The 23,812-nt window shown below is 41.7% G+C and overlaps 1 protein-coding gene, 2 non-coding genes and 1 pseudogene across 3 annotated transcripts; 1 reads left to right on the top strand and 3 right to left on the bottom strand.

The window, feature by feature from the left end:
* The first annotated feature begins 283 nt into the window (after nucleotides 1-283).
* p3h1 (prolyl 3-hydroxylase 1) lies at nucleotides 284-13,674 on the top strand. The gene is made up of 15 exons (XM_023424817.2): nucleotides 284-818; nucleotides 2,180-2,332; nucleotides 2,637-2,826; nucleotides 2,908-3,039; nucleotides 4,891-5,030; nucleotides 6,532-6,621; nucleotides 6,730-6,782; nucleotides 6,876-7,003; nucleotides 7,395-7,522; nucleotides 8,230-8,325; nucleotides 8,513-8,663; nucleotides 10,955-11,072; nucleotides 11,172-11,247; nucleotides 11,381-11,521; nucleotides 12,740-13,674. The coding sequence occupies exons 1-15, from the start codon at nucleotides 357-359 to the stop codon at nucleotides 13,241-13,243; spliced, it is 2,562 nt and encodes an 853-aa protein (XP_023280585.1). The 5' UTR covers nucleotides 284-356; the 3' UTR covers nucleotides 13,244-13,674.
* Nucleotides 13,675-15,865: 2,191 nt separating this feature from the next.
* trnap-ugg (transfer RNA proline (anticodon UGG)) lies at nucleotides 15,866-15,937 on the bottom strand. Its single transcript has one exon. It is a non-coding gene; the product is annotated as a tRNA-Pro (tRNA).
* Nucleotides 15,938-16,967: 1,030 nt separating this feature from the next.
* Nucleotides 16,968-17,039, bottom strand: trnap-ugg (transfer RNA proline (anticodon UGG)). Its single transcript has one exon. It is a non-coding gene; the product is annotated as a tRNA-Pro (tRNA).
* Nucleotides 17,040-21,973: 4,934 nt separating this feature from the next.
* On the bottom strand, nucleotides 21,974-23,026 carry LOC147818046 (E3 SUMO-protein ligase ZBED1-like; annotated as a pseudogene).
* Nucleotides 23,027-23,812: the final 786 nt, after the last annotated feature.

Genomic DNA, 23,812 nt, shown 5'->3' with positions numbered 1-23,812 from the left:
TAAAACTTTCTTTTATCAGGGAATCCATTCGGAAACCAGTAAAACAGTTATTTAATATATTTAATAATAAACTTTTATTGTATTCTACACTAAGATCAATCGTAGCTTCACTTTCCTCAGTACAGGCCCACAGTAGGAGCGTCCTATATGGCACTATAATGATTTCTCCAAGTGTAGGACTAAAGGGGGGGATGACGGGGTGGGTGGTGTTACCGGGGGCTCAACTGTTCAAACCCCACCTCCAGCCAAGTTACTGTCGGAGGAAGAGGAGAGTTTCACCCCTTCTCTCTCTACCGGTTCCTGTAGTCTCCGGTCCAGGCTCCTGACCCGCTGCAGAGCCCTGACATTTTACCGTCATGGAGCTCCGTTATGCGCTGCTGTTTCTGTGCCTTGTTCTGCCATTGTGCACATCGGACAATAATCTGAGCAGCCACTCGGTTTTGGAGCCGTATGATATCCTCTTCGACACGGCGGTGGAAGCCTACTACAGGGGGGACTGGTTGTCGGTTATCCTGAACATGGAGAGGGCGCTCAGGAACAAAGCTACGGTCCGCAATGTGAAGGCTCAGTGCCGGCTCAGCTGCGCCAACCAGTCCGCTTTCGGTGACCCATTGGCCGGCTTGGGAGTTCCCATACCGGGGGCCGGGTCTGTGGAGGACCTGGGCTTCTTCCAGAAAATCCTGAAACGGGCAGACTGCGTGAACTCCTGCGAGACTCAGAAACTCGGTCCGCCGAATCTGCATCTGGTCAGTGAAGAAATTGAGCTGGAGTTCAAGAAGAGGACCCCATATAACTACTTACAAGTCGCCTACTTCAAGGTATATAAGTGAGTGCAGTAGGCGGTGAGCTATAAGTGGAAAATGGTGCTGTAGAGTGATATAAATGTTTTGTCCCAGTGTAGCTGCAGAGTGAAAAACTTCAATACATTTTAATTACGATCTCATTCAATCTTTAAGTCAGAGCTGATGTGGAGCTGGAGACTGTAAATACCCCAACCCCCTAAAACCAAGACAGCCATGCCACGTCTTAAGGTGGAGTCAGCGTCTGTCTGTGCAGTCTGACGCGAGGATGTAGACTTTCGGTTTAAAGGCCCAAACCGCTGCTCTCTAAACGTTTGCATATAAAAAACAAAGTAAAGCTTTGCTGGCACACTTGAGTGACTTTTAATACGATGGAAAGTTGTTTGCAAACTGTTATAATCTCAAACTTCCAATTCTCTTTGTACTTTTCATTCACAGTTTTCTTGGATTGTTATGTTTGTATTGGAAAGTCCGACTCTCCGGCAGAAACCTGAAAGCAGCAACATAATGAAAAAAGCTGGTGCAGAGTTTTATACTAAAATCTGTGCATATGTAAGAAATAATGTCAAATATAGCCTCTATGTATTTCCTTAATAATTCCTGTCATAACTGTTCCTTCATGCTCAGTGAACAAAAAAAAAGAAAAGAAAAAAAGATAGCACAAAATGACAACAACATATTGTATTACAAAGCTGTTGATCAGCTGTTGACATTAGTATGGTCACTATATTTCTGACTTCTCCAAACTTTGGCCATAGCAGCTACTTCTGTGGATCAAGCCTACTGGATCAGTGGTTCTCAAAGTGGGGTTCACAGACCCCCAGGGTTCCTTGAGGGGATTCATTGGAGTTCCCAGCAAAAATGGGAATAATTTAACTTTGGTCAATGGTTTCAAACAACCTCTGTAATAAAACATCTAAAAGCAAATATCAGATCAGATGGGGGTCTGTGGTCTAATTTGTGTCAGTTTAGAGGATTTCATCAGCTAAAGAGCCAGATATTTCTCCTAGGAGTTTGTGGAGACCAAAACAGAGGTGAAATAATATGAATATTATATTCGCCAGATCTGCTGGATGTTGCTCCAGGACTGCTCGATGTTTAAATATCTGTAAGCTAACATGTGAGCAATTACAACTTCGTGCCAGTGTTGTGTTTATGGCCTGATCTGCTGCTCCTAATTGATAGAAAAATGAGCTCATTCGGCTTTACCTCAGTTGACTGTTTGAGAGGCACATAGAAGAAGAAACATTAGAAATGTGACCACACAGCAGTGAGCCTGTAACAGAAGATCAGAGTCTGTAGGCTTTCTCTTCCAGGTGGTTTGCTGATTAACAAAAGTGTAATGGGAGAGGATGAGATGAACTTGTGTGTTGTTTCAGATCAATAAGCTGGACAAGGCGGTGGCAGCGGCCAACACCTTCTTCCTGGCCAACCCGGACCACATGGAGATGAAACAGAACCTGGATTACTACAGGATGATGGCAGGAGTACAGGCAGAAGACTTCAAAGATCTGGAGGCCAGGCCCCATATGGTGAGAGCGAACTCTTTCTCTGAGGACTTTTATAGCATGTTGGCCTCTTGTCTGGCATGTTGATTATAATAATCACATTGTTGTGTTTCTTTTTGTCCATTTTACTTCAGAAATCTCCTGACATACCTGCTGTGTTATTACTACTGTTACAGTGAATAACACATCAAACAGAACCTGAATTGAAAGGTGTACATACCTGACTAACCTAATACAAGTAAACCCCGACTAATTCTGACTATTACCTAGAATAGAAACATGTTTATATCACATAGCTCCAGTAACAATACACATACTTTCTCCTCAGGCCGAGTTCCTGCTGGGGAAGAGTTACTACAGCGACGACTCGTTCGGTCTAGCGGCCGAACACTTTGAAGTGGCCATAGACGAGTACTTCACGGCCGATAAGGAGTGCAGAGCTCTGTGCGAGGGAGCCTACAACTACGACGGATACAACTACATGGAGTACAGCGCCGACCTGTTCCAGACCGTGACAGGTGAGACTGTACATCTTTGTTCTTAAGAACGTAGAGAATTGGGTGATTGATTTAATCTAAATGTGATTGTGTGTGTGTCAGACCACTACACGCAGGTCCTGGGCTGTAAGCAGCACTGCTCCGTGGAGCTGGCCTCTACAGCTGGTAGAGACAAGCCCTTCGAGGATTTCCTCCCCTCACAGTTCAACTACATGCAGTTCTCCTACTACAACAGTGAGTCTCACAGCACTCTCTTCTTCAGCGTGTGTTTTTGTCCAGTGCCTCTCAAGTTATAATATGTAACTTTTCCAGATTAAAATGTCTAAAAATGATCATGTGTCAACTCACGATCGACTTTTATTCAGTTTTAAACCACATTTTTAAGATACACCTTTTGCATTTTGTTAATTTTCAACCAGAGATTTTAACCAGATGAAGGATTCTAGTCATCGGACATCTGGATCTTTTTTGCTTTAATTATCCCAGTCAACATGTGGCGAACTGAATAGAATGTAGGACATAGTTTTGAAAAGCTCACACCTGTGTATTTAAGGTCCTGCAACTCACAGCGCATGTGAGGACAAAAACCAAACCATGAGGTCTTCTGAAGTTTCTGTAGACCTCTGCAATAAAATTGTGGTGAGACATAGATCAGGGCAAGAGTATAAAACCATTTCTAAAGCGTTCAGTGTTCCCAGGAGCATATTGGCTTCAATAATAGTGAAATGGAAGACGTTTGGAACGACCAGGACTCTTCCTAGAGTTGGCCGACCAGTCAAATTGAGTAACCAGGCAGGAAGAGCCTTGGTCAGGGAGGTGACCAAGAACCCAATGGTCTCTCTAACAGAGCTTCAGAAGTCCTCTGAAGGAGAGATCTGCCGGAAGTACGACCATTTGAGCAGGGCTCCATCAATCAGGCCTTTATGGCAGAGCAGCTAGACGAAAGCCACTTTGAGTAAAAGACATACGACAGCCTTGCTGGAGTTTGCCAAACAGCATTTAAAGGACTGTGAGAGCATGAGAGAAAAGATTCTCTGGTCTGATGAGACAAAAATTGAACTCAAATTGGGCAGAACACCAAACACCAGGCACCGCTCATCACCTGGCTAATACCCATTTCTCACAGGCTACGTCATCCACATATTGGGAGTCCTGATGCAGGACTATTAAGATGATAATCTTGAAATATTGATATGATATTTGTGAAAGTTCAACTCCTTAAACACTAGATCATTGCTCTAGAGAGGAGTCACCACTCTGTTGGGCTTGCTAGGAAAACGAGGCAGGAACAGAAACCAGAAAATCCAAACAGTGGGAATGTCACACGCAAAACAGAAGCATTACAGAAAACCTAAAAACGGGAACACGGGCGCAAGAGACACAGAGAAACATCACAAATCCAACCAGGGAGCACAGACACTAAATACACACAAGGGAGGCAGTAACTGAACACAGAGGAAACACATTAGGGTGGGGCAAACAATCATGAAGGAGGGAAACACCTAGACCCAGCCCTAGACGGGAAGTAAAATATCCACAAGACACACAAGGGAAGTTATTTCAAAATAAAAACAGGATATCAACCAAAAGTCCAAACATAAAGAGTCCAAAAGCAAGCACACAAACCCTAGTCAAGCTCCATAAACACTCGATCTTACACTTCCCATAATCCATCTTGTCTCTGTGTTAGAGTCCCACTGTTTGGTAAACATCTACATCTTTCAAACCCCACACCCTCAGATTTGGTTTATACATTTGTTTCCTCCCAGAACAAGCAGAGATAACCCAGATGACACGATCAGGGTTATTTCTCAGGCCTCATAAAATTAATTGAAAATGCCAGAAGACATTATACAGCTGTTTTTGTTCACAGGCCGAGTTGTTCTCTCCTGGTAAGTAAACTCATCTGGATGTGTAAAATCAGTGGAATGAACAACTGTTTAAAGAAAGCACAGTGCTCTTGAGTTAATACGATGATAATAATGCCAGTTAAAAACCCAGTGACAAACAAAACAAATTGTATATCAGTACAATAACTCTTTCACACCTGCTGATCTCCTTCTTGCTTTTGCCCCCTCTCTGCAGGTGAGAAGTACGAGCAGGCCATAGAGTGCGCTAAGACCTTCCTGTTGTTCCGTCCTAATGATGAGGTGATGAACCAGAACCTGGCTTATTATTCTGCTGTGTTGGGCGAAGACAAGGCAGGAACCATATCAGCCAGACAGGTACAGTAGGTCTCGCTCGCATCACAAGGAGTAGAGGCTTTCATCCAAAAGCACCGTACAGTTATTTCTAGCAGAGTGTTATCTTAATCCATAACGATCGGCAGCAAATCAGCCTGCACAACATGAGCTTAAAGAAAATATAGTCTCCATTATATCTCAAACATACTCAAGGGCACAAAAGAGATATTAAAAAAGCACTGATGGTAATCTAAAGTACATAAACGTTTGCTGCTGCTTTTTAAAGAAGCAATTGGTAAGATTTTTACTGCCCCAGGCGCTAAATGTCCATATTATACAGTATTTAGTGTGTATAGTACTGTGTTAATAGAACTGCCAATCAATACTAATGAATTAGCTTTCACAGCTGAACCCACTTTAAACCCATTCCCAGTTTTGGAATAAAAACATTTCAAGGGTGTAAGTGTGGGTGAGGCACAAAAAAACCCCAAAAAAGACCCTGTTTATGCTGTTTCCTGTTTTTATATAGATTTATAGTTGCTGGTTATGTTGCTTTTGCAAAGTAATTGGAAATGCAGCATAAATTGCTTTATTATTAATTCATCAACCCTACTTAAAAACACATTTTGTTTAATTTATAGAAACCTTTAGACTTAAAATTAATATCAAACCTAATTTTTGTTACTTATCAAGGATCTGAAGGCATAGACATTCTGTAATTCTGGCATAGACAATTTTCACAGAAGTTATTTTCACATGTGACACTAAAAAAAGCACAGGTATAAACTAGGGCTGAACGACTAATCGAAACATTATCAACATCGCAATATGGCCACGTGCAGTAACGGAATTGCAAGAGCTGCAATTTCTTTGATAAAAGTAAAGTGTCTGACAGACCACAGATGAAGCATGGTGTTACAGTACAGAACGGTACGGTAGCTAATTCCATCAGGCTGCTTCAGGTGCAGGGCCTTGGTGCTGTGCCTGCCGGCTCACTGTCACACTGTCATGGCTTACTGGGACCCATGAATAGAACTGATCCATTGTTAATGTCATTAGTAAAACCTGTGCGTTTCTTCTTATGACAAGTCATGTCTGCTGTGAGAAAAAGTGCTATTTTAGGTCCCCGGTTTGTGTCTGGTCAGGTAACTCTTCATCTCTCTGTCCCCATGTTTCCTGCCATCTCTCCATTGTCAGCTTTCCAATTAAGTCATAAGAAATCACCGTAAAAATAAAGAAAAAAGGTCTATTGTTATTGGCAGGGACAGCAACTGTGGAAAAAATCCACGTAGCACTCAGTGCTTCTTTTTAAAGCTTATTCCTCTGAACACATGAGAACATTTGAATGCGATCAAAGTTCACTGGTACCTGTGTAAAACCTTTTTAGCAATAACCTCAGCACATATAATATAAGAAATATAAACTTAGTTAAGTTATTTTGCCCTAATAACATATCTCATGTACATATAGTGGCTTTTTTGCAGACAGTAGTTTTCAACAGATGTAGTCAAGGTATAACTGATTTTCTTTTTTTGACCCCAAGGTGGTGAAACAGTACATTCAGCAGTCCATACTGGAGAAAGAGCTGCTTTACTTTGGATATGAAGCCTTTGGAATCACCTTTGTAGATCCAGTGAGTGAATGAATCATGTATTCTCCATCACATTGAGCTCATTTAATGCTATGCTGAAATATAAAGAGTGGTATCGGACATTTTACGTTACTGTCGTTTTGTATTCAGGACACATGGACTCCTGAAGATGTCATGCCTAAGAAACTGAGAGACAAGCAGAAGTAAGATTTTAAGACACCGCCACAAACACATGTACAGGGCAATTATGAATGGGCAGTTAAAGTGATGTTATGGCCTTTCTGTTTCCCCCTCAGAGCTGACAGAGAGACTGCAGCGAGGATCACAGAGGAAATAGGAAACCTAATGAAGGAGATCGAGACTCTGGTTGAGGAGAAGAAGAAGGATTCGTCAGATATGGCCAAGATAATAGTGCCGCAGGAAGGTAAACATGTCACCCAGACGGCTAGTCAACCAAATGTTTGAAATGTTTATTCAAATGTTTAATTCAAAATGATTTGCTATGTATGGTTGTGGCGGCACAGACCTGATCAGTGGAGCGTAACTTGATCATCTGGATGGTGGTTTAATTTGAGACATAATCGATTGCTTATCTTTGGAATCCCGAATGTTGAATCTGAATTTTTAACGCGAATTTTGGGATCAGAAAAAAAATCAGATACATTATTTCAATGAAAAAAAATATCAGTGCTAGAAATTCACAGGCTTTACAATTTCAAAATCTGGTGAGACGGATTGCCCCATAAGGATAAGCGGTATGGATAATGGATGGATGCATGTATGGTTGACTCTTGACTGTGACCTACCTCCTCTAGGTGGTGCTGTGTTGTACGATGACATCAAAGTAACCATGACGTCCAAGCAGCTGAATGGCTCTCAGCGGGTGTTGCTGGATGGAGTGGTCAGTGATGACGAGTGCAGGGAGCTGCACCACCTATCCAATGTGAGTTATCAGTGTAGTGAAGTCGCTCACATGTTGTTGAGTTATCTTTACTGCCATTACTACAAAAGTTGTTAGGAAATTTCTTTTGTAGTGGAAGTTAAAACAAGATGGACAGGGCAACATACAAGACTGCAGACTGATAAAACCATCACATAGACAAACACTAAAGATACACAAAATACCACATGTAATTACAGAGAAGACAATTAGTTAATATCATGTACTTTAAAGTGCCAACACCTTGTTCACATCGTAACACAACACACCACAGTTCAAGGATACAGAATAAAGCCATCAACCCACAAAAGCATTTCGTCCATTTTTAGAAATGCCTCAGTGCTTCGGTGTCAGGAAACATCACCAGTTATATGGCGACTAATCTTGCATCCCTCTTAAACTTGCACTAAAATGAGCTAAACCATGGGAAAACACCATTACTTTCTAAGCTTAAACTTGAAAATTTTGAAGTTATCACAACAGTTCTGAGAGTCTCATGCCAAACAGTTGCAGACTATAAAAAGTTAGTTTTTAAATGTCACCAATGTTACAGTTGTTTTTAGATGTTTTTGCATATTTGTGTAAATTTTAAAACATATGCCTTTCTTTCCCAAAATAAAAAAAGAAGCTCTATCATGTCACCGGATGTCTGGTTGTCTTCTACGTTTGTGTCGTCCGCTGTGTGTGTTGACGTTGTGAATATTTTCCAGGCAGCTGCTCTGATAGGAGATGGCTACAGGGGGAGCACTTCCCCCCACTCCCCCAGTGAGCTGTTCCAGGGAGTCACCGTCCTGAAGGCTGTCAAGGTCTGTAGCTCTCCTGTGTCTAAAGCTACTGTTTGGTCAAACCTGTGATGTTCTTATTACGAAACAGCCACAATGTCCACATGCCAGGGAGTGCAACTTTTCATGAACACAGTCACATTTGAGTACTTTCACCCTCGTTGGTGTCGTCCTTGTACCTGCTGGTGAACCGTGTTTCCACCTCCCGCAGCTCGGACAGGAGGGGAAGGTCCCGCTGAAGAGCGCTCGTCTGTTCTTCGACCTGAGCGAGAGGGTGAGGAAGGTGTTGGAGTCGTACTTCAGCCTGGAAACTCCGCTCTACTTCTCCTATTCCCACCTGGTCTGTCGCTCCGCCATTGACGGTGAGTCAGACGGTTATGATATGCTGGTGATACACTGCTCTTTATTAAAAAAATCAGTACTCCTGTGTCCTCAGTGATGGGAGGCTGCGGATTTATCTTTTCTGTTGGTTCATTCATAAACTGATCTGTCACATCTGTTAGATCTATCATTACAACAACTTAAGTATTTTCAGGTCTTTAAAATTGTTTTCTTTTAAACAGTAAAAACAAAACCTGAACATGAAAAATTTCCCAACTCTCTTCACCCACGCTCCACCCATCCAATAACCTGATGTGCCAGATGGTTTTGTTACACAGAACCTTCAGGGAACACTTTGTCGGAAACTGTTTGGAAAAGGGCAGCTGCTTTTAAAAAATACTTGGCAGGTGATTGGATGAACCTTCTGACCATCTAAGCGCTGAAGAAGAAACACACCTTCCCGTGGTCTGAGGAGCTTTGAAAGCTAGGTAGCATGTCAGTAGATGATTGCTGTTGTCTTTGTAAGGAAAATTTGTGCATAAAAGTCATGAATAGGAATAACAAAGCTGTCTCTTCTTCGTAGCGGTCAGTAGTTCCGCCCTCATAGGAGGCTGATTGGTCTGAACCACTGTATTTCGACCACAAGTGAATAGAGTTTCGGAGCCTGGAAAGATGGATTCTCACTTGTGAGAAGTCCAGCTGCCTCACAAGGTTACCCATCCAAACAAATAAATAAAAATAATAGTGGGAAAAAGGATCTATTTGTGTGTAGCTAAACACCCAGCCACCCATTTTCTCTCTAGTAATCTCACTACTCCTGAACAGGGATAGGTTTAGTGTGGCAAATGGATGTAAATACCACTCTGCCTATGAATCCCAATTGCTGTTGCTATTGAGAAGACTCCAGCTAGAAATCATTGACTGATGTGAGTGAGGTACAGCTTAAAACATGTGACCTACAGTATAGTACATGTTGACTCGAAGGACGTGATGGCAGGTTTATTGTTTATCTTGCTGCAAACCAGGTTGTGTGATTTGCACTTTGTTGCCAAAACAGATGCTCAGTCAATGTGACATGCTCTCTTTTTTTATTGTAAAATAGATCTACATTACATTACCTCACAATAAATGTATGTTTGTAGGTGCGTGTGTATTTTGACTGAAAGTAAAGGCTGACAAGCTTTGACGATGCAAAGAAACCTAACAACTGCTTGTGTGCCCGGTGTATCCACCTTGTCTTTGTGATGATTATTTGGTTGCAAAAAAGTGGTCAAAATAGTGGACCTGAATTTGATCTCTTCCAAAGTTAAAGCTGCATTAGTTGATTTTTACAGGCCAAGAGGGGGCAGCATAACACACAACAGTCATATGTTACCACCTTATAAACATGTTGTGGTGAATGTGTTGACAAACAACTGCCTGTTAACACATCCAGCAGACACTGAGAATTTGCCATTTAGTGTTAGTATATATCATTATATATACTAGCATATATCATCGTTGTTATATATCATATTATATATAGCATTAGCATATAGTATAAGTAGTAATTTGGAATTCTTTTTGCTCTAAAATATCAGACATTTTAGCATTTAAATCCTTTACTATCATCACCAGCTAGTTGCTAACTGCTGCTAGAAACAAGGCTGATAAAAGCAGAGTTGGTGTCTCTAGAACAAAAACATTGCATGTTAAAAAGCTCTGTGATAATTGTCTGTAGCTATGTCGCAATGAGTGATCCCAGTTCATGTTACACACAGTCATTTAGTCCATTGTCAGTGGGAAAAAAATCTGCTTTAAAGGAGCTATTTGTAAGTTTTGCTATTGCTACATGGCTAATGTTAGCATTAACAGCTGTTTACTTACCAGTCTAGGAGAAATATTGTGAGTTCAGCATCAAACTTCGTTCCTTTACTCACCAACAGCTGTCTCCAGTGCTGGAAAGCAACTCCAATGTTAACTTGTCTCTATCTGGTCTTTTCTTCTACTGAAGTTAGCATGCTAACTATCTATCTCTCAGCTAGCGTCTAGTCACTTTCTAATAGCGACTCACTGTAGCCTCCAGTTTGCCCTGAAGACGCAGCACTGCTCAGAGGTCATATTATAACGTCTTGTCTTGTTAACGCAACCATGGCCGAAGCTCTTGTCAAGCGACAATCACCACCACCTACTCCCAACACGAAACCACATTGAGCGGCAGAGAAAACTAGCCCCTTTAAGAAATCATCCAATTTGACTTTGCACTTTTACAGTGCTCCTGGCAGGTGGTGGCGGTAGTTGTGTGATTATGGCCTAAAACGTTTCAGCTTCCCTCTGTATTGTTGTTATTTAGAGAAGCAGGAGGACCGTAAGGACCTGAGTCACCCTGTTCACGTGGACAACTGTCTGCTGGTGTCCGAGGTGAACGAGTGTATCAAGGAACCTCCTGCATACACACACAGAGACTACAGGTGAGCACATGCACACAAATACACTATGTCTAGTCTAACCATCAACCACACAACTGTGATAATGAGCACCCACATAACATCCTAATGTCCCCCCTGCAGTGCCATTCTTTATTTAAATGATGACTTTGAAGGAGGAGATTTCATTTTCGCTGAGATGGATGCCAAAACAGTCACGGTAAATATTCAACTGTTATTTCCACAATCTGCATTCAACACCACGTTACAATACTTATTATGTGTGAATAAAGGCAGCTGTACATTTCAAGCTTGTTTTATATTGCATGTTCTGTATTTTCGGACTTCTCCAGGCTGAGGTGCGTCCACAGTGTGGCCGTGTGGTCGGGTTCGGTGCAGGGAAAGAAAACCCCCACGGTGTCAGAGCTGTCACTAAGGGTCAGAGGTGTGCTGTAGCGCTGTGGTTCACACTGGATCCTGCTCACGAGGAAAAGGTACGGATGATCTCTGTAGATTAACATCAGTATTCTTTACCAGCAGCATCGATAAGTGTTTAAAGTCAGAAAATTTAACTCAATGTACTAATTGTTTTGCAGTAAACTCCAATTCAAATTTACATGCAATGTAATAATGTGCCACACTGCTTCCCCCCAGTATCTCGAAATATTGCTTCTACAATTGCTTCATTATTAATAGCTAAAGAGTTTACAGAAGACAGAAATTAAGAGGGTAGATTACCTAGTTAAACCTTTTTATATCTTAATGGAAAAATAATTTTCACAATAGCTGCCAATGAGGACATTATAAGTGGATTTAGCGTTTCCCAGATTTATGAAAAATGGAACAAAATGCTGAATTTTGAATAAAAAAAGTAAATAAATTGTCAAAAAAAATAAATTGGTAAATCAACTGACCTCAGGCCCAGCTCTGTGTCTGCTGATGGAATTGAACACGGCAATATTTTGACCTATCCCAAAAAACGAAATAATGACAACAAATATGGATTAGGCCAGATGATGCAGCAGCCTTACATGTATGAAACCAGATATCCAACTGTGTGCCATAATGAAACCACAGGTTACATGGGTGGACTGCAGGAGAGAAAACTAAATTAATAGTATCTCAATTGCTCTATCAAAAAAGTTCAGACTACCCTCCCTTCAGCAAAGAGAAACATTATAATACCCCCCCACCCCCCAGTGTATAGACTTGTCAGCACTGTCTCCTGCTTTGTTGCATTTTCAAAATGTAACAGCAGTCATATGGATTAGGGTTAAAGCAGCATTTTATCAGACCCATACAGCACAGTGTAACATGAAGTAAACTAACACAATCCTTGTCGTCACACAGTGCCTTTAATCTAAAATCTAACTTAATACACACAATGGATCATTGCTGCTGCAAAGAAATATAATGGTTTGTAATTGTAAAAGAAACACGGCTGCAGTTAATGATGTTTTATTTTTTGACTGGCAACAGGAATTCGAAAGAAATGAGCAACTGTTTTTCCTGCAGGAGAAGTTTTCTGGAAATACACACCTACAGTAGATAAAATGAAAAAAATTTAAATTACACAACCCCCCGCCCCCTCCTTGTGTTACTAATCGAGCATGAATAGACCTTTTGTGTTTGCCTCTGGTTCTGGTATTTTGATTCCTAATTGGATTATTATGCATTCTGTTTCTCCTCACATGTTTCCATTGGTTCTGTAGGAGAGAATCCAAGCTGCGGATATGCTGAAGATGTTTTCCACACCTGTGAATGCCGAGTTCAGTAAGAAGGAGGTGACAGACACCTCAGAGCCCCAACCAGTAACACCAGAGCCTCCATCAGATAAAAAACAAGACGATAAACCGGCAGAGCGGAAGCCGGATGCACCAGCCGACACACAGGCCGACAAACCGGCTGACACGCCGAAGGACAAAACAGAGAAGAAACCAGTCAGCAAAACAACAACTAAAGGCACTAAAGCCAAAGCTGCTCCGAAAGCAAAGGCCAAAGCTGGAGACCAGGCAAAGGACAAGACAGCAGACAAAGGCAAACCTGCTGCAAAAAAACAGACGGTTAAAACACAAGCCAAGCAGGTAGACAAAAAGGACACAAAACCAGCTGCAAAAAAGACAGTAAAAGTCGTTGCCAAGAAGGACTCCAAAAAAGCTAAAGCTGACGGCACGTCAGCCTCAGACTCTCAGATCGAGGACAAGGACGAGCTGTGATCAAACAGCACCTGGGACCGTGTATGTGCTGTCTGTTTTTCTGTTTGCTCCAAGGTCTTCTCTGTGGGTGGTTGAATGGAAATGGATTGAAAGTTACTAAAATGTTGTTTGCCTTTAAAGTTATTGGTTGTTGTGGATGATACCAAGGGACTGCTGTTTTACCCGGATTTCACTCACAGTTTTAATTGAGTACTTTTTTTTATAGGTATATCCTTGTTGACAATCTGCAAAAGTGCCCAAATAACCACCTTCGTTTGACATTCAAAGCTTTGTATCTGTATAGATGGGACATATTTTCATCTCGGTTTTCAACCTGAATTCCTTTTATTTTCTCTTATTTGTGATGCCATGATGTGAAAGCGCGGGTGGTCAAAAGAGGGGGGGCAGAAGTCAACTGTGTGAATCAATGAAATAAAAGTAATGTTTTTAAATTCTGCAGTTTTCAGACAGAAGCAAAATATCATGTAGCGCTCCAAGCTGACACTGGGTGGCAGCATGGAAGCACCAGTCATTTGTCACAAACCCACTGCTCATTTAACAAACCATAACAAATTCACTTTTGATTGAAATCCTCAGGTAGTGAACTCAGGTATTTGGGAAGTCCTGCTGCTGTCCCGCTGTGATTAGTTTTAAACCGGAAATATTCGAACCTCGAGTGCTCATTGTTTGTCACATCACTTGAACTTTGTCGAAGCAAAGCAGCTGTCTTTTTTATTAATCTTAGTGCCTGCAAGGAAAACTGGTCGAGTGTGTGCAGACTTTATTTACTTTTCAGTTTGCTACAGATTTGGTCCATTTTGTAATTTTGTGTGTGTACACACATATGAGAGAGAGAGAGAGAGAGAGAAAGAGAGAGAGAGACATTTACTCAAGCACTGTACTTTTAAGTCTTTGTATTTTACTTCAGTGTTCCCATTTCACTTCACCTCATTCTTAACAATTCTTACTTCTTCAACATTATCATTTGACAGCTGCAGACTAGATCATAGAAAGAATAGAAATTTCTATTGTCACCCAACAGTATAACATTGTGTCGTCCACTGGGTCATAGAATATAATTATTGTCTAACTTATTTAATACCTTTTAATTCTAAATACTAATCAACATTTAATCGCATGATTTTCATTTTTAAATAGGCTGTTGATTTCTCCCCAGTGATTATATGATCAGAGCTGACATTTAATATGCTTGGATGTATTCAGGTCCACTCACACATTAAGACACTGATCCCGGTCCGGTCAGATCTTGGTTTCTCAGGACTGAGTAGTCCTGTCGAGGACTAGTACAACAGCGGACCAGACAGTGCTATTCTGGCTCTGAACTATGCAGGAAGACACCACACAGGCAGCAGATGTCCACAAGTTGACCTCTGATAGGATACGCTGTTCAGCCTATAAGAATGACACCTAAGTTTTCTTCTCTGACGGCGACGTCTCTTGTACAGCACCACACATCATGATATGGAAATATTCCAAAACTGACAACCAGTCAAAACACCTTTTATTCCACACATGTGTTGACATATAGCACATATTTCATATTTGGACTATCTATACAGCAAAGATACTACATCCAAACATGACTGTAAACCTAAGCAGCAAGTGAATAAGCCACATTGCAGGTGGAAGATCCGTTGCAAGGCCTTTGATGAAAGTTGTTAGTGGTGACAACTTTATCATGTGGGCTGGAGGTGTACATGGCTGCAGGAACAGTCTACATCGCACCTCTGCTGCTGCAGGCCGGCATGGGGGAAAGCTACGTGACCGTGGTGCTCGGTAAGTGAATGAACCATACACACTGGGTGACCATGGGTGAAAAGGTATGATGTTACCACTCATTATAGTATCAAGGAAACATTTTCCCTCTAAACTCCTTAGATCGTTGCATTGAAATAACTACTTGAAAGTCTCCAGTATTAAAATAAAAATAGGTATAATGGTGCTCCATCCCACCAGTGCAGTTCCAGAGACTTGGAAGAATCAACACCAAAGCAGATTGTACAGCATGTGGAGGGCCAATACCTTACTAAGACAGTTTGTGTTGTCTCTGCCAGTTTGTAGCATCCACATTACACCGAGGTAGTTGATGGGGCAGGTCTGCTTTGATATACTGCATTGTGATTTTCTTACATTGCCAATGACCATTGTTGTACAATTCCAAACAATGGGCTCGTCCAGGATTTGAACGCGGGACCTCTCACACCCTAAGCAAGAATCATGCCTCTAGACCAATGGACTACACATATTGCATAATGTATGTCCAGAAACATATATGCGATATATAGTGATTATTTTCATTGCTATTACCACACATTATACATTCAAGGGTGGCACTGCAACACTGTGATAAAGTTGGTACTTGTACTTTTCTTAAGAAAATCTATTTTAGAGAAGAAAATCAAAAACAGGTTCAAGTATGGTGCTCCATGCGTCAAGTACAGTTCCAGAGACTTGTAGAATCAACACCAAAGCAGATTGTACGGCATGTAGGGGGCCAATACCAGTTTGTGTTGTCTATGCCAGTTTGTAGCATCAAGAAAGCAGATACCAGGTACTGCTGCTTTGATACACTGTATTTACAGACATTCCTTCTTATGTTTATGTCATACTGTTCAAGATAATGGGCTCGTCCGGGATTTGAACCCGGGACCTCTCGCACCCAAAGCGAGAATCATACCCCTAGACCAACGAGCCACTTATGATTCAACTTTAGCCATTACTGAGTGCAGTCATCATTCTCTCTTCAGAGAATGATGGTGAGCATTCAGTAGTATGATCTGGACAGAGTGTATGTACCTGGTTAGACGAACAGAAGTTAATGGATGCAGGGCTTAAAGTAAAAAAAAAATCCTGAGCCTGAAATGTTGTTTTGTTTTTGTGCAGAATGTACAGATTCACTTCTCTTTAACAGCATGCGCTTTTCACCATTTATTTAAAAAATACTATATGTCAACAGTAACAGTGCAACAGCTCTAAAGAGCGAGCAACTTTGAAAAACTTCTGGATGATTGTAATTTTGAAATAAATAAATAACTAAGATTAAAAAAATACAGTAACATTGGAGTGCTTAAACAACTGGTAAGCTGAAGTTTAAAGTGAAATGAAGAAGGCCACTATCACTTATTTCTTCATTCTTTTTGGGATGTAAACAAGGAAGTTGTGAAGGACAGATCATGTTCAGCAATGAACGTGCACACATGTATTTTTGTATTTTTTACCGCTGGGGGCAGATAGCAGCTTCCTTGAGCACACCGTGCAGAAACAAGCACCCGGCTCCTTCAAGCTGCTGGATCCTACACTGCCAGAGTTGCCAAGACCCGCCCCTCTCTGCTTCTGATTGGCTAGTAAAGTTGGTTAGGTGCAGTGTCTGGTTAGGTTGAAGAGAGCTGTGTTCCTCTCACACCATTGGTAGGTGAACTTTATTACCTCGAACATGATAAAGTCACACAACAAATTCCCAAGTGTATTGACTTCATTTTTCATCTATTCTCTCACAGTGTTGTGCCGGAATCTTTAAGCCCTGTGGATGTAACTCCAGTTTTATGAGTATGTGTTTAACCAAAAGTGTAGCTATTAGCACGTATGAAATAGAAAAACATTAGATCCTAGTGTGTCAGGATAGGAAATGACCAAAGTACCCACTTGATATGTTTATATTTTCATCTGATATAGAGTTGCATTTGAGGAGTTTGTCAAAGGCTGTCAAAGTGTTTTTACAACTAAGGGGCTCGTCCGGGATTTGAACCCGGGACCTCTCGCACCCAAAGCGAGAATCATACCCCTAGACCAACGAGCCGCTGGCCATGAACATCTAAAGAAAAATATCAAATTCTGAGCTGAGTTTTAAACTACAACATGAACCTTTTACACAGAGTGTGGTTGTGGTTATTTATTATCTTTCAGATGTCTATGAACTATTAGCATTTTCACTAAAGACACATTTCTGCTCCATTTCCGATTGTTTCATCTAAATATTTGAAGAACTATGTGAAGGCCTAAAAATGGAAAACAATGAGACTTTAACAAACAGTTAGAGGAGAGTCACAAATCTCTGTACAAGTCAGTGAAACACACAGGAGATTAGGAAGACTTTACCTAACAGCTTATAGAGGAAATAGAGCAGGCAATATTTACTAAGTGATGGGCTAATTTAATTATTATTGTTTAACTTTTATTAGTATGCACTATGAGCTAATGTGCACACGAATTTACCCTAGTGTCTATCTATCTATCTATCTATCTATCTATCTATCTACCTATCTATCGATCTGAAGTATCTCAAAAGTGGATGATACCCTGTTTGGGAGCCTAAAGTCAAGACCACCGGGCAAACCTGAAAACTCCACGGCCAAGTCTCAAGAAGGGGAGACTGTTCAAATCGTCACCAATGACAATATGAATGAAAGAAAATGCCAAATTGAGAGACAGCAGATTCGAGAGAACCAGGAGAGAAAGAACCTGGAAGACCTCAACGCCCAAGGAGCAGCGGGAGGAAGAGGTGAGAGCCAGTCTGAGGGGCCCAGCAAGAAAAAGCTGAAGACCACCAGGCAGAGCAGGAGGAGCTCCGTGCTTGTCGGAGACACGCACAAGAGGAAGCAGTGCTAAGGTCAACAGTCAGACAGAAGGAGGAGGAGGAGAAGCTACGTCAGAAAGTGCTGCGTAAGACCATCCACCAACAGCTGTGGGAACGAGGCCTCTCAGCCATGTCCAAACGCATAGAGAGCGTCGACGCAGCTGACCAGCTGATCATAGAAGACCAGCACAGACATACGCGCCTCAATGAGATGAAGGAGGAGATGCTGATGGGCTGAGGGCGATGGGAATCCCTGAGAAATACTGCAGGAAAGTGGCAGTGTTTCCAAGAACCTACACACAGAACCAACAGTGACAGGAACAGCAGAACCTGCCGATCAGGTACAAACAGACCACTGAGTCTGACCTGAGGCCAACCTGCCTCCCACCCATTACAAGATAACCCAAAGCCACCGTCTGCTAACCCCAGCATCTGCAGCATCATCACACACCCGCCTCACACCCATCTGCAAAGCTTTTACACTGAGGTCCAAGCACCAATGATCTGGACCAGCCTGATGCTCCCCGTCCTGTCATCCCCACTTCCTTTCCTTACCCTAACCCTTGAAATTATGCTAACTCTGTTCTGTATGCTCACACTCAAAGCCTCATGTGTTTAATATGAAAGGAGACCCTACCATTCCTGTGCTCTGAAAGACAGTACAGCAGGAAAAATGGCTGTAGTGCAGGGGCTCCACCAACATACATAGAGAGAGTTTTCATTAAATGAAGACTTGCATTTCAGAGCTCTGCCAGTGACTATCTGTTTTATTTTATTTTATGTGTTTAAAGACTAATTTAAGTGAATTTTAACAGGTAATTCTGTTGATGTGAAAACATTTTCTCATGTAAAGAACAAGAGATTTAATGCATTTCTAAATATATTCCCTATGCAATTGGGATTCATTCCAAAGTAATTTTCAATTTGTTACCTTTATTTGAAAGTACAGTTATTTAGTGTATTATCGAAGTTTGCATTTAGAAAATTGGGCATCCCACATAATCTTCACAGTCTTTAAGGAAGACTTATTAGCAACTTTCCAGCTAAGCCTACTTTACGTTACATCCACACATAGTCTAATAGAAATCCAATTCAAACTCAACAGCTATACACTTTCTATGGACATTTAAGTTCTCAAAAGATGTCTGACACAAGCACTGAAACCTGCTATGAAAATGCCAAATCTGCCGCTCAACCTGAAGTTAGAGACGCTGAATCTACAGAGGTGGAAAGACTACGAAGAAGTGAGAAAACTAGAACCCTAATAGAAAAGGCTGAAGGGTGCACAACACAGGCACTAGGGTTGGGCATCTCTGGTGCAAAGGCCAATATGAAACGTATCTCGAAACACTGTCAACAATCCAATGTTATAAAGATACATATGCAGCAACTACCCACACAATACGATTCACACCCCCCAATCACGATGCAATGTGATTCAACACAGTGCGATTCAATGCTATACATTGTGATTGAATGATGCAAAGGAATAATATTCATATGTAGGAATAATGCTACACAATTCAATGAGTTTGATTATTTAATAATCAACTAAAATTAAGACCTTTCACAAACTGGCCTTTTTTTTCACAAATTCGAAAGTGTTCTTTGACTGTCAGTTACTGTATTTGAACAAGTGGAGCTGTTAGCCAGTGTTGCATGGAAAAAATTTGCAATACTTTGCTGACTGTCACCACTCTGGGAGTAGTAGCCATTACTGAATCTGAACCCGAGGCAGGGGATGTCGGTTTACTGACAGAAGCCTCCACGGTCATACCACGTCTTCCCTTCAGGTGAGTTATAAAGTAACGTAGTGTAACGTAACGTAGGTCCAGTTTAAGAGGAATAAAAGTATAATATTATCAAATTATAGGGTCAGTCACATTTCTAAACAAATGAATAAAACGTAATAATGTAATAGATCAGATTTTATTGATGCAAACATTTGATAACTGATGCACCTCGATTTCTTACCAAAATTGCATTGATTCACAGCTGCTCTACCGATGCACTCACATCTTGCCCGTGCGTGTTCGTATGTCGATACAAATTGGTTAATCTTCCCATCCCTAGTGGGCACAGAATTGTCTATGAGAAGTGGTGTCCACCTCTGCCTCTAGGTCATTAGCTTGTTGAGGGGTGCTGTAGTTATCTCCCAGGAGCAACATCATGGCATTGACCTGGCGTTGTACGACTTCAGCCTGAGCAACAGACCGCAATGCCTCATCATCGCCCCCCCTGTAGAGCCAGGCTCAGTTTCAACATCAGTGGCCACTTCCACAGTAGCACCGATTTTCAAGAATTACAGCGAGGGTTTAGTACAGAGGGGATCAGCGCTGGTTTGGTCACCCGTTCCTCCGTGTTAACCTGTGGTGACCAATATAGCCTAATTAATGTCATTATTAATTCATAACAGAACAGGCTATGTCAATAATAATACTTGAATAGGTATACAGTGGTATGAAAAAGTTTAGGCACCCCTCTGAGGCTGCATAATAATTTACTCCATCTTCACAGAAAATGATCACAGTGGCATGCCATTCATTTTCTAATAGAAGCTGAGTACAGGGGTATTTTCCAGACAAAGATTTTTAGTGTAGCAATATTAAGTTGTATGAAATTAAATCAGACGTGGAAAATAGGCTGTGCAAAAATTTGGGCATCCTTGTCATTTTTTTTTTATTTGAATACCTGTAACTACTTAGCACTGATTAATTGGAACACAAAATTCGTTTGGTGAGATCATTAAGCCTTGAACTTCATAGACAGGTGCATCCAATCATGAGAAAAGGTATTTAAGGTGACAAATTGCAAGTTGTTCTTCTCTTTGACTCTCCTCTGAAGAGCGGCAACATGGGGGCCTCAAAACAACTCTCAAATGACCTGAAAACAAAGATTGTTCAACATTATGGTTTAGGGGAAGGCTACAAAAAGCTATCTCAGAGATTTCAGCTGTCAGTTTCCACTTTGAGGAACATAGTGAGGAAATGGAAGACCACAGGCACAGTTCTTGTTAAGGCCAGAAGTGGCAGGCCAAGAAAAATATCGGAGAGGCAAAGGCGAAGGATGGTGAGAACGGTCAAAGACAACCCACAGACCACCTAAGACCCAAAGACCTACAACATCATCTTGCTGCAGATGGTGTCACTGTGCATCGTTCAACAATTCAGCGCTCTTTGCACAAGGAGAAGCTGTATGGGAGAGTGATGCAGAAGAAGCCTTTTCTGCACACACGCCACAAACAGAGTCGCTTGAGGTTTGCAAAAGCACATTTGGACAAACCAGTTTCATTTTGGAATAAGGTGCTATGGACTGATCAAACAAAGATTGAGTTATTTGGTCATAACAAGGGGCATTATGCATGGCGGCGAAAGAACACAGCATTCCAAGAAAAACACTTGCTACCCACAGTAAGATTTGGTGGAGGTTCCATCATGCTGTGGGGCTGTGTGGCCAGTGCCGGTACTGGGAATCGTGTTAAAGTTGAGGGTCGCATGGATTCCACTCAATATCAGCACTTTCTTGAGAATAATGTTCAAGAGTCAGTCACAAAGTTGAAGTTACACCGGGGCTGGATATTTCAACAAGACAACGACCCAAAACACTGCTCAAAATCTACTCAGGCATTCATGCAGAGGAACAAGTACAATGTTCTGGAATGGCTATCCAAGTCCCCAGACCTGAATATCATTGAAAATCTGTGGGATGATTTGAAGTGGGCTGTCCATGCCCGGCAAGCATCAAACCTAACTGAACTGGAGATGTTTTGTTGGGAGGAATGGTCCAAAATACCTTCATCCAGAATCCAGACACTCATTAGTGGCTATAGGAAGCGTGTAGAGGCTGTTATTTTTGCAAAAGGAGGCTTGACTGAATATTGATATGATTTTTCTGTTGGGGTGCCCAAATTTATGCACCTGTCTAATTTTGTTTTGATGCATATTGCACATTTTCTGTTAATCCAATAAACCTAATTTCACTGCTAAAATATTGCTGTGTCCATCAGTTATTTGATTGATCAAAATGAAATTGCTGATCCAAACATCCAATGATTTATAAATGAAAATAATGGAAATTGTCAGGGGTGCCTAAACTTTTTCATACCACTGTATATTAACTCAATAAATGAAATAGCCTATCCCTATGCGTGTCACTGTTCAGCCGTCATCCTTGGCTGGCATCAGGTGTGTGTTTAGGAGGCTGAGGGTGATGGGGTAAATGTTGGAAATTGACCTGTCCTTTTCTGTGGACATGGTGGTGGTCGCACATTTTAAGGTCTGCAACCCAGGCGTAATCTCCTCCTTATCTGCCAGTATTCATCTAGGATCGCGAGGGTTCTGGCTTCTTGCAGCTTTGTTATTGTTCGGTTGGACGGAACAGCTGTAACTGCCCATCGTTATTCAAGAAGTCTTCTGATCATGTCGCACACCGAGTTCCACCTGGTTTCACACGACTGTATGAGCCGGTGTTTCGGAAGTTTCATTTGTTCTTGTTTGGCTTCCAGTGCCTTGCATGCAGGGGTGCTGTAGCTGAAATGCCTGACAAGCTGCCCAGCTGCAACGATAACCCGATTCACAAACACATTAAATCCATCATTTACTGACAGCTGAAGTGTATGTGCAAAACAGGCAACTGAGTCCCAGTTCACCTGCCCGGGAGAGTTAGCAGCCATGATGTTGCATGCATTGTCGTGGATACATGCAGATGCTTCCCCAGTAAGTCCCCAAGTCTCCACCGCATCAATTAGTTAAGCTGTGAGATTTTCAGCCGTGTGTTTGCCTGGCATACTGTGATAGTAGGACAGCCAATTTAACTTGGCAGTCCTCATCGATATAGTGGCATGTAATTGTCACGTAGTTCTCGGTTGGCAAAGCCGTCCAGCAGTCGGTCGTGAGAGCCACGAACTTAGTGCTAGGAATTTGCTTTTTCAGCTTTTTTTCCTCTGCAAAATGGGTTTTAATTCGACAGGTAACTGTCTGTCTTGATGGGATTTGGTAATTAGGCTCAATATAGCCCAGTAGCTCCTGGAAACCCTCGCCACAGACCACGCTGCTGGGCAAAATGTCTTTCTCCACCATTCAAGAGATTCTCTGAGTTATCTCCTCAAACTGCCTCGCATGGCATCTTCTCCCTACTAACACGGAGAGAAAGGTTTGTTGGCCTCCATCATCCGATGCTTGTGGATGTTGGCTTCGCAGGTGATATTGCATTGTGCTAGTAATACTGCTATAATACAATACTGCATTGCATAGAAACCAAAACACCCACAAAGTCAAACCCTTCAAGCAAAGACACTGTCTACCATTACCACACAGAGTAGAATCTGATCATGCATCTTCTGCAAAAGAACAGGACATGTTCTCGCCAAGTGCAGAAAGTTCAGTGAATAGACAGTACAAGATCGCGTTCAGTTTGTGCAGGCTGAGAAGCTCTGCTTTGGAAGTTTGAAGACTGGTCATCACTCAAGAAGGCGTTGATAACAAAAGTACATGTGAAAACTGTCAGAACATCCAACATGTTTGCACGATGACAAGTTCAAAGAAAATCAAAAGCCACCAAAGAGAGACAACGACTCAACTGCCAGCAGTTGGTCCAGCTCTGGGCTTCATCCTTATACTGATAACTGACTCGGTTAGTGATACGACAAGGCCTTTTTGGTTGACATGCCCCTTTATTTGGAAGCATAGGATGCTGCAAATCATGCCGCAGGCCTGGTGCTTGGCTTATGTCCCCACAGCGCAAGCTTCCTGCAGTCTACAGTGTCTACTACAGCTGCACATACTTACACCTTAAATTGTGCCCAAGGTAAAAATCAGTCAATTAAGATGTGAATGAGCTGCTGTCTGGATCAAAGACTTGTTTTGCAGTCACAAAGCAGGTGTATAATGAAATGTGTAATTGCAAAATTCAATACATTACAGTAGCGCTGGTGTCACAATTTAAACATCAATACATTTTAAATACAACAAAAATGATGTGCCTTAGTTCACAGAAGT

Source organism: Seriola lalandi, unplaced genomic scaffold (genome assembly GCF_002814215.2).
Source record: "Seriola lalandi dorsalis isolate HSWRI2012SDOR001 ecotype SW California unplaced genomic scaffold, Sedor1 jcf7180002054748, whole genome shotgun sequence".
NCBI lineage: Eukaryota > Metazoa > Chordata > Actinopteri > Carangiformes > Carangidae > Seriola > Seriola lalandi.
This window is presented reverse-complemented; position numbering and strand designations above follow the sequence as displayed.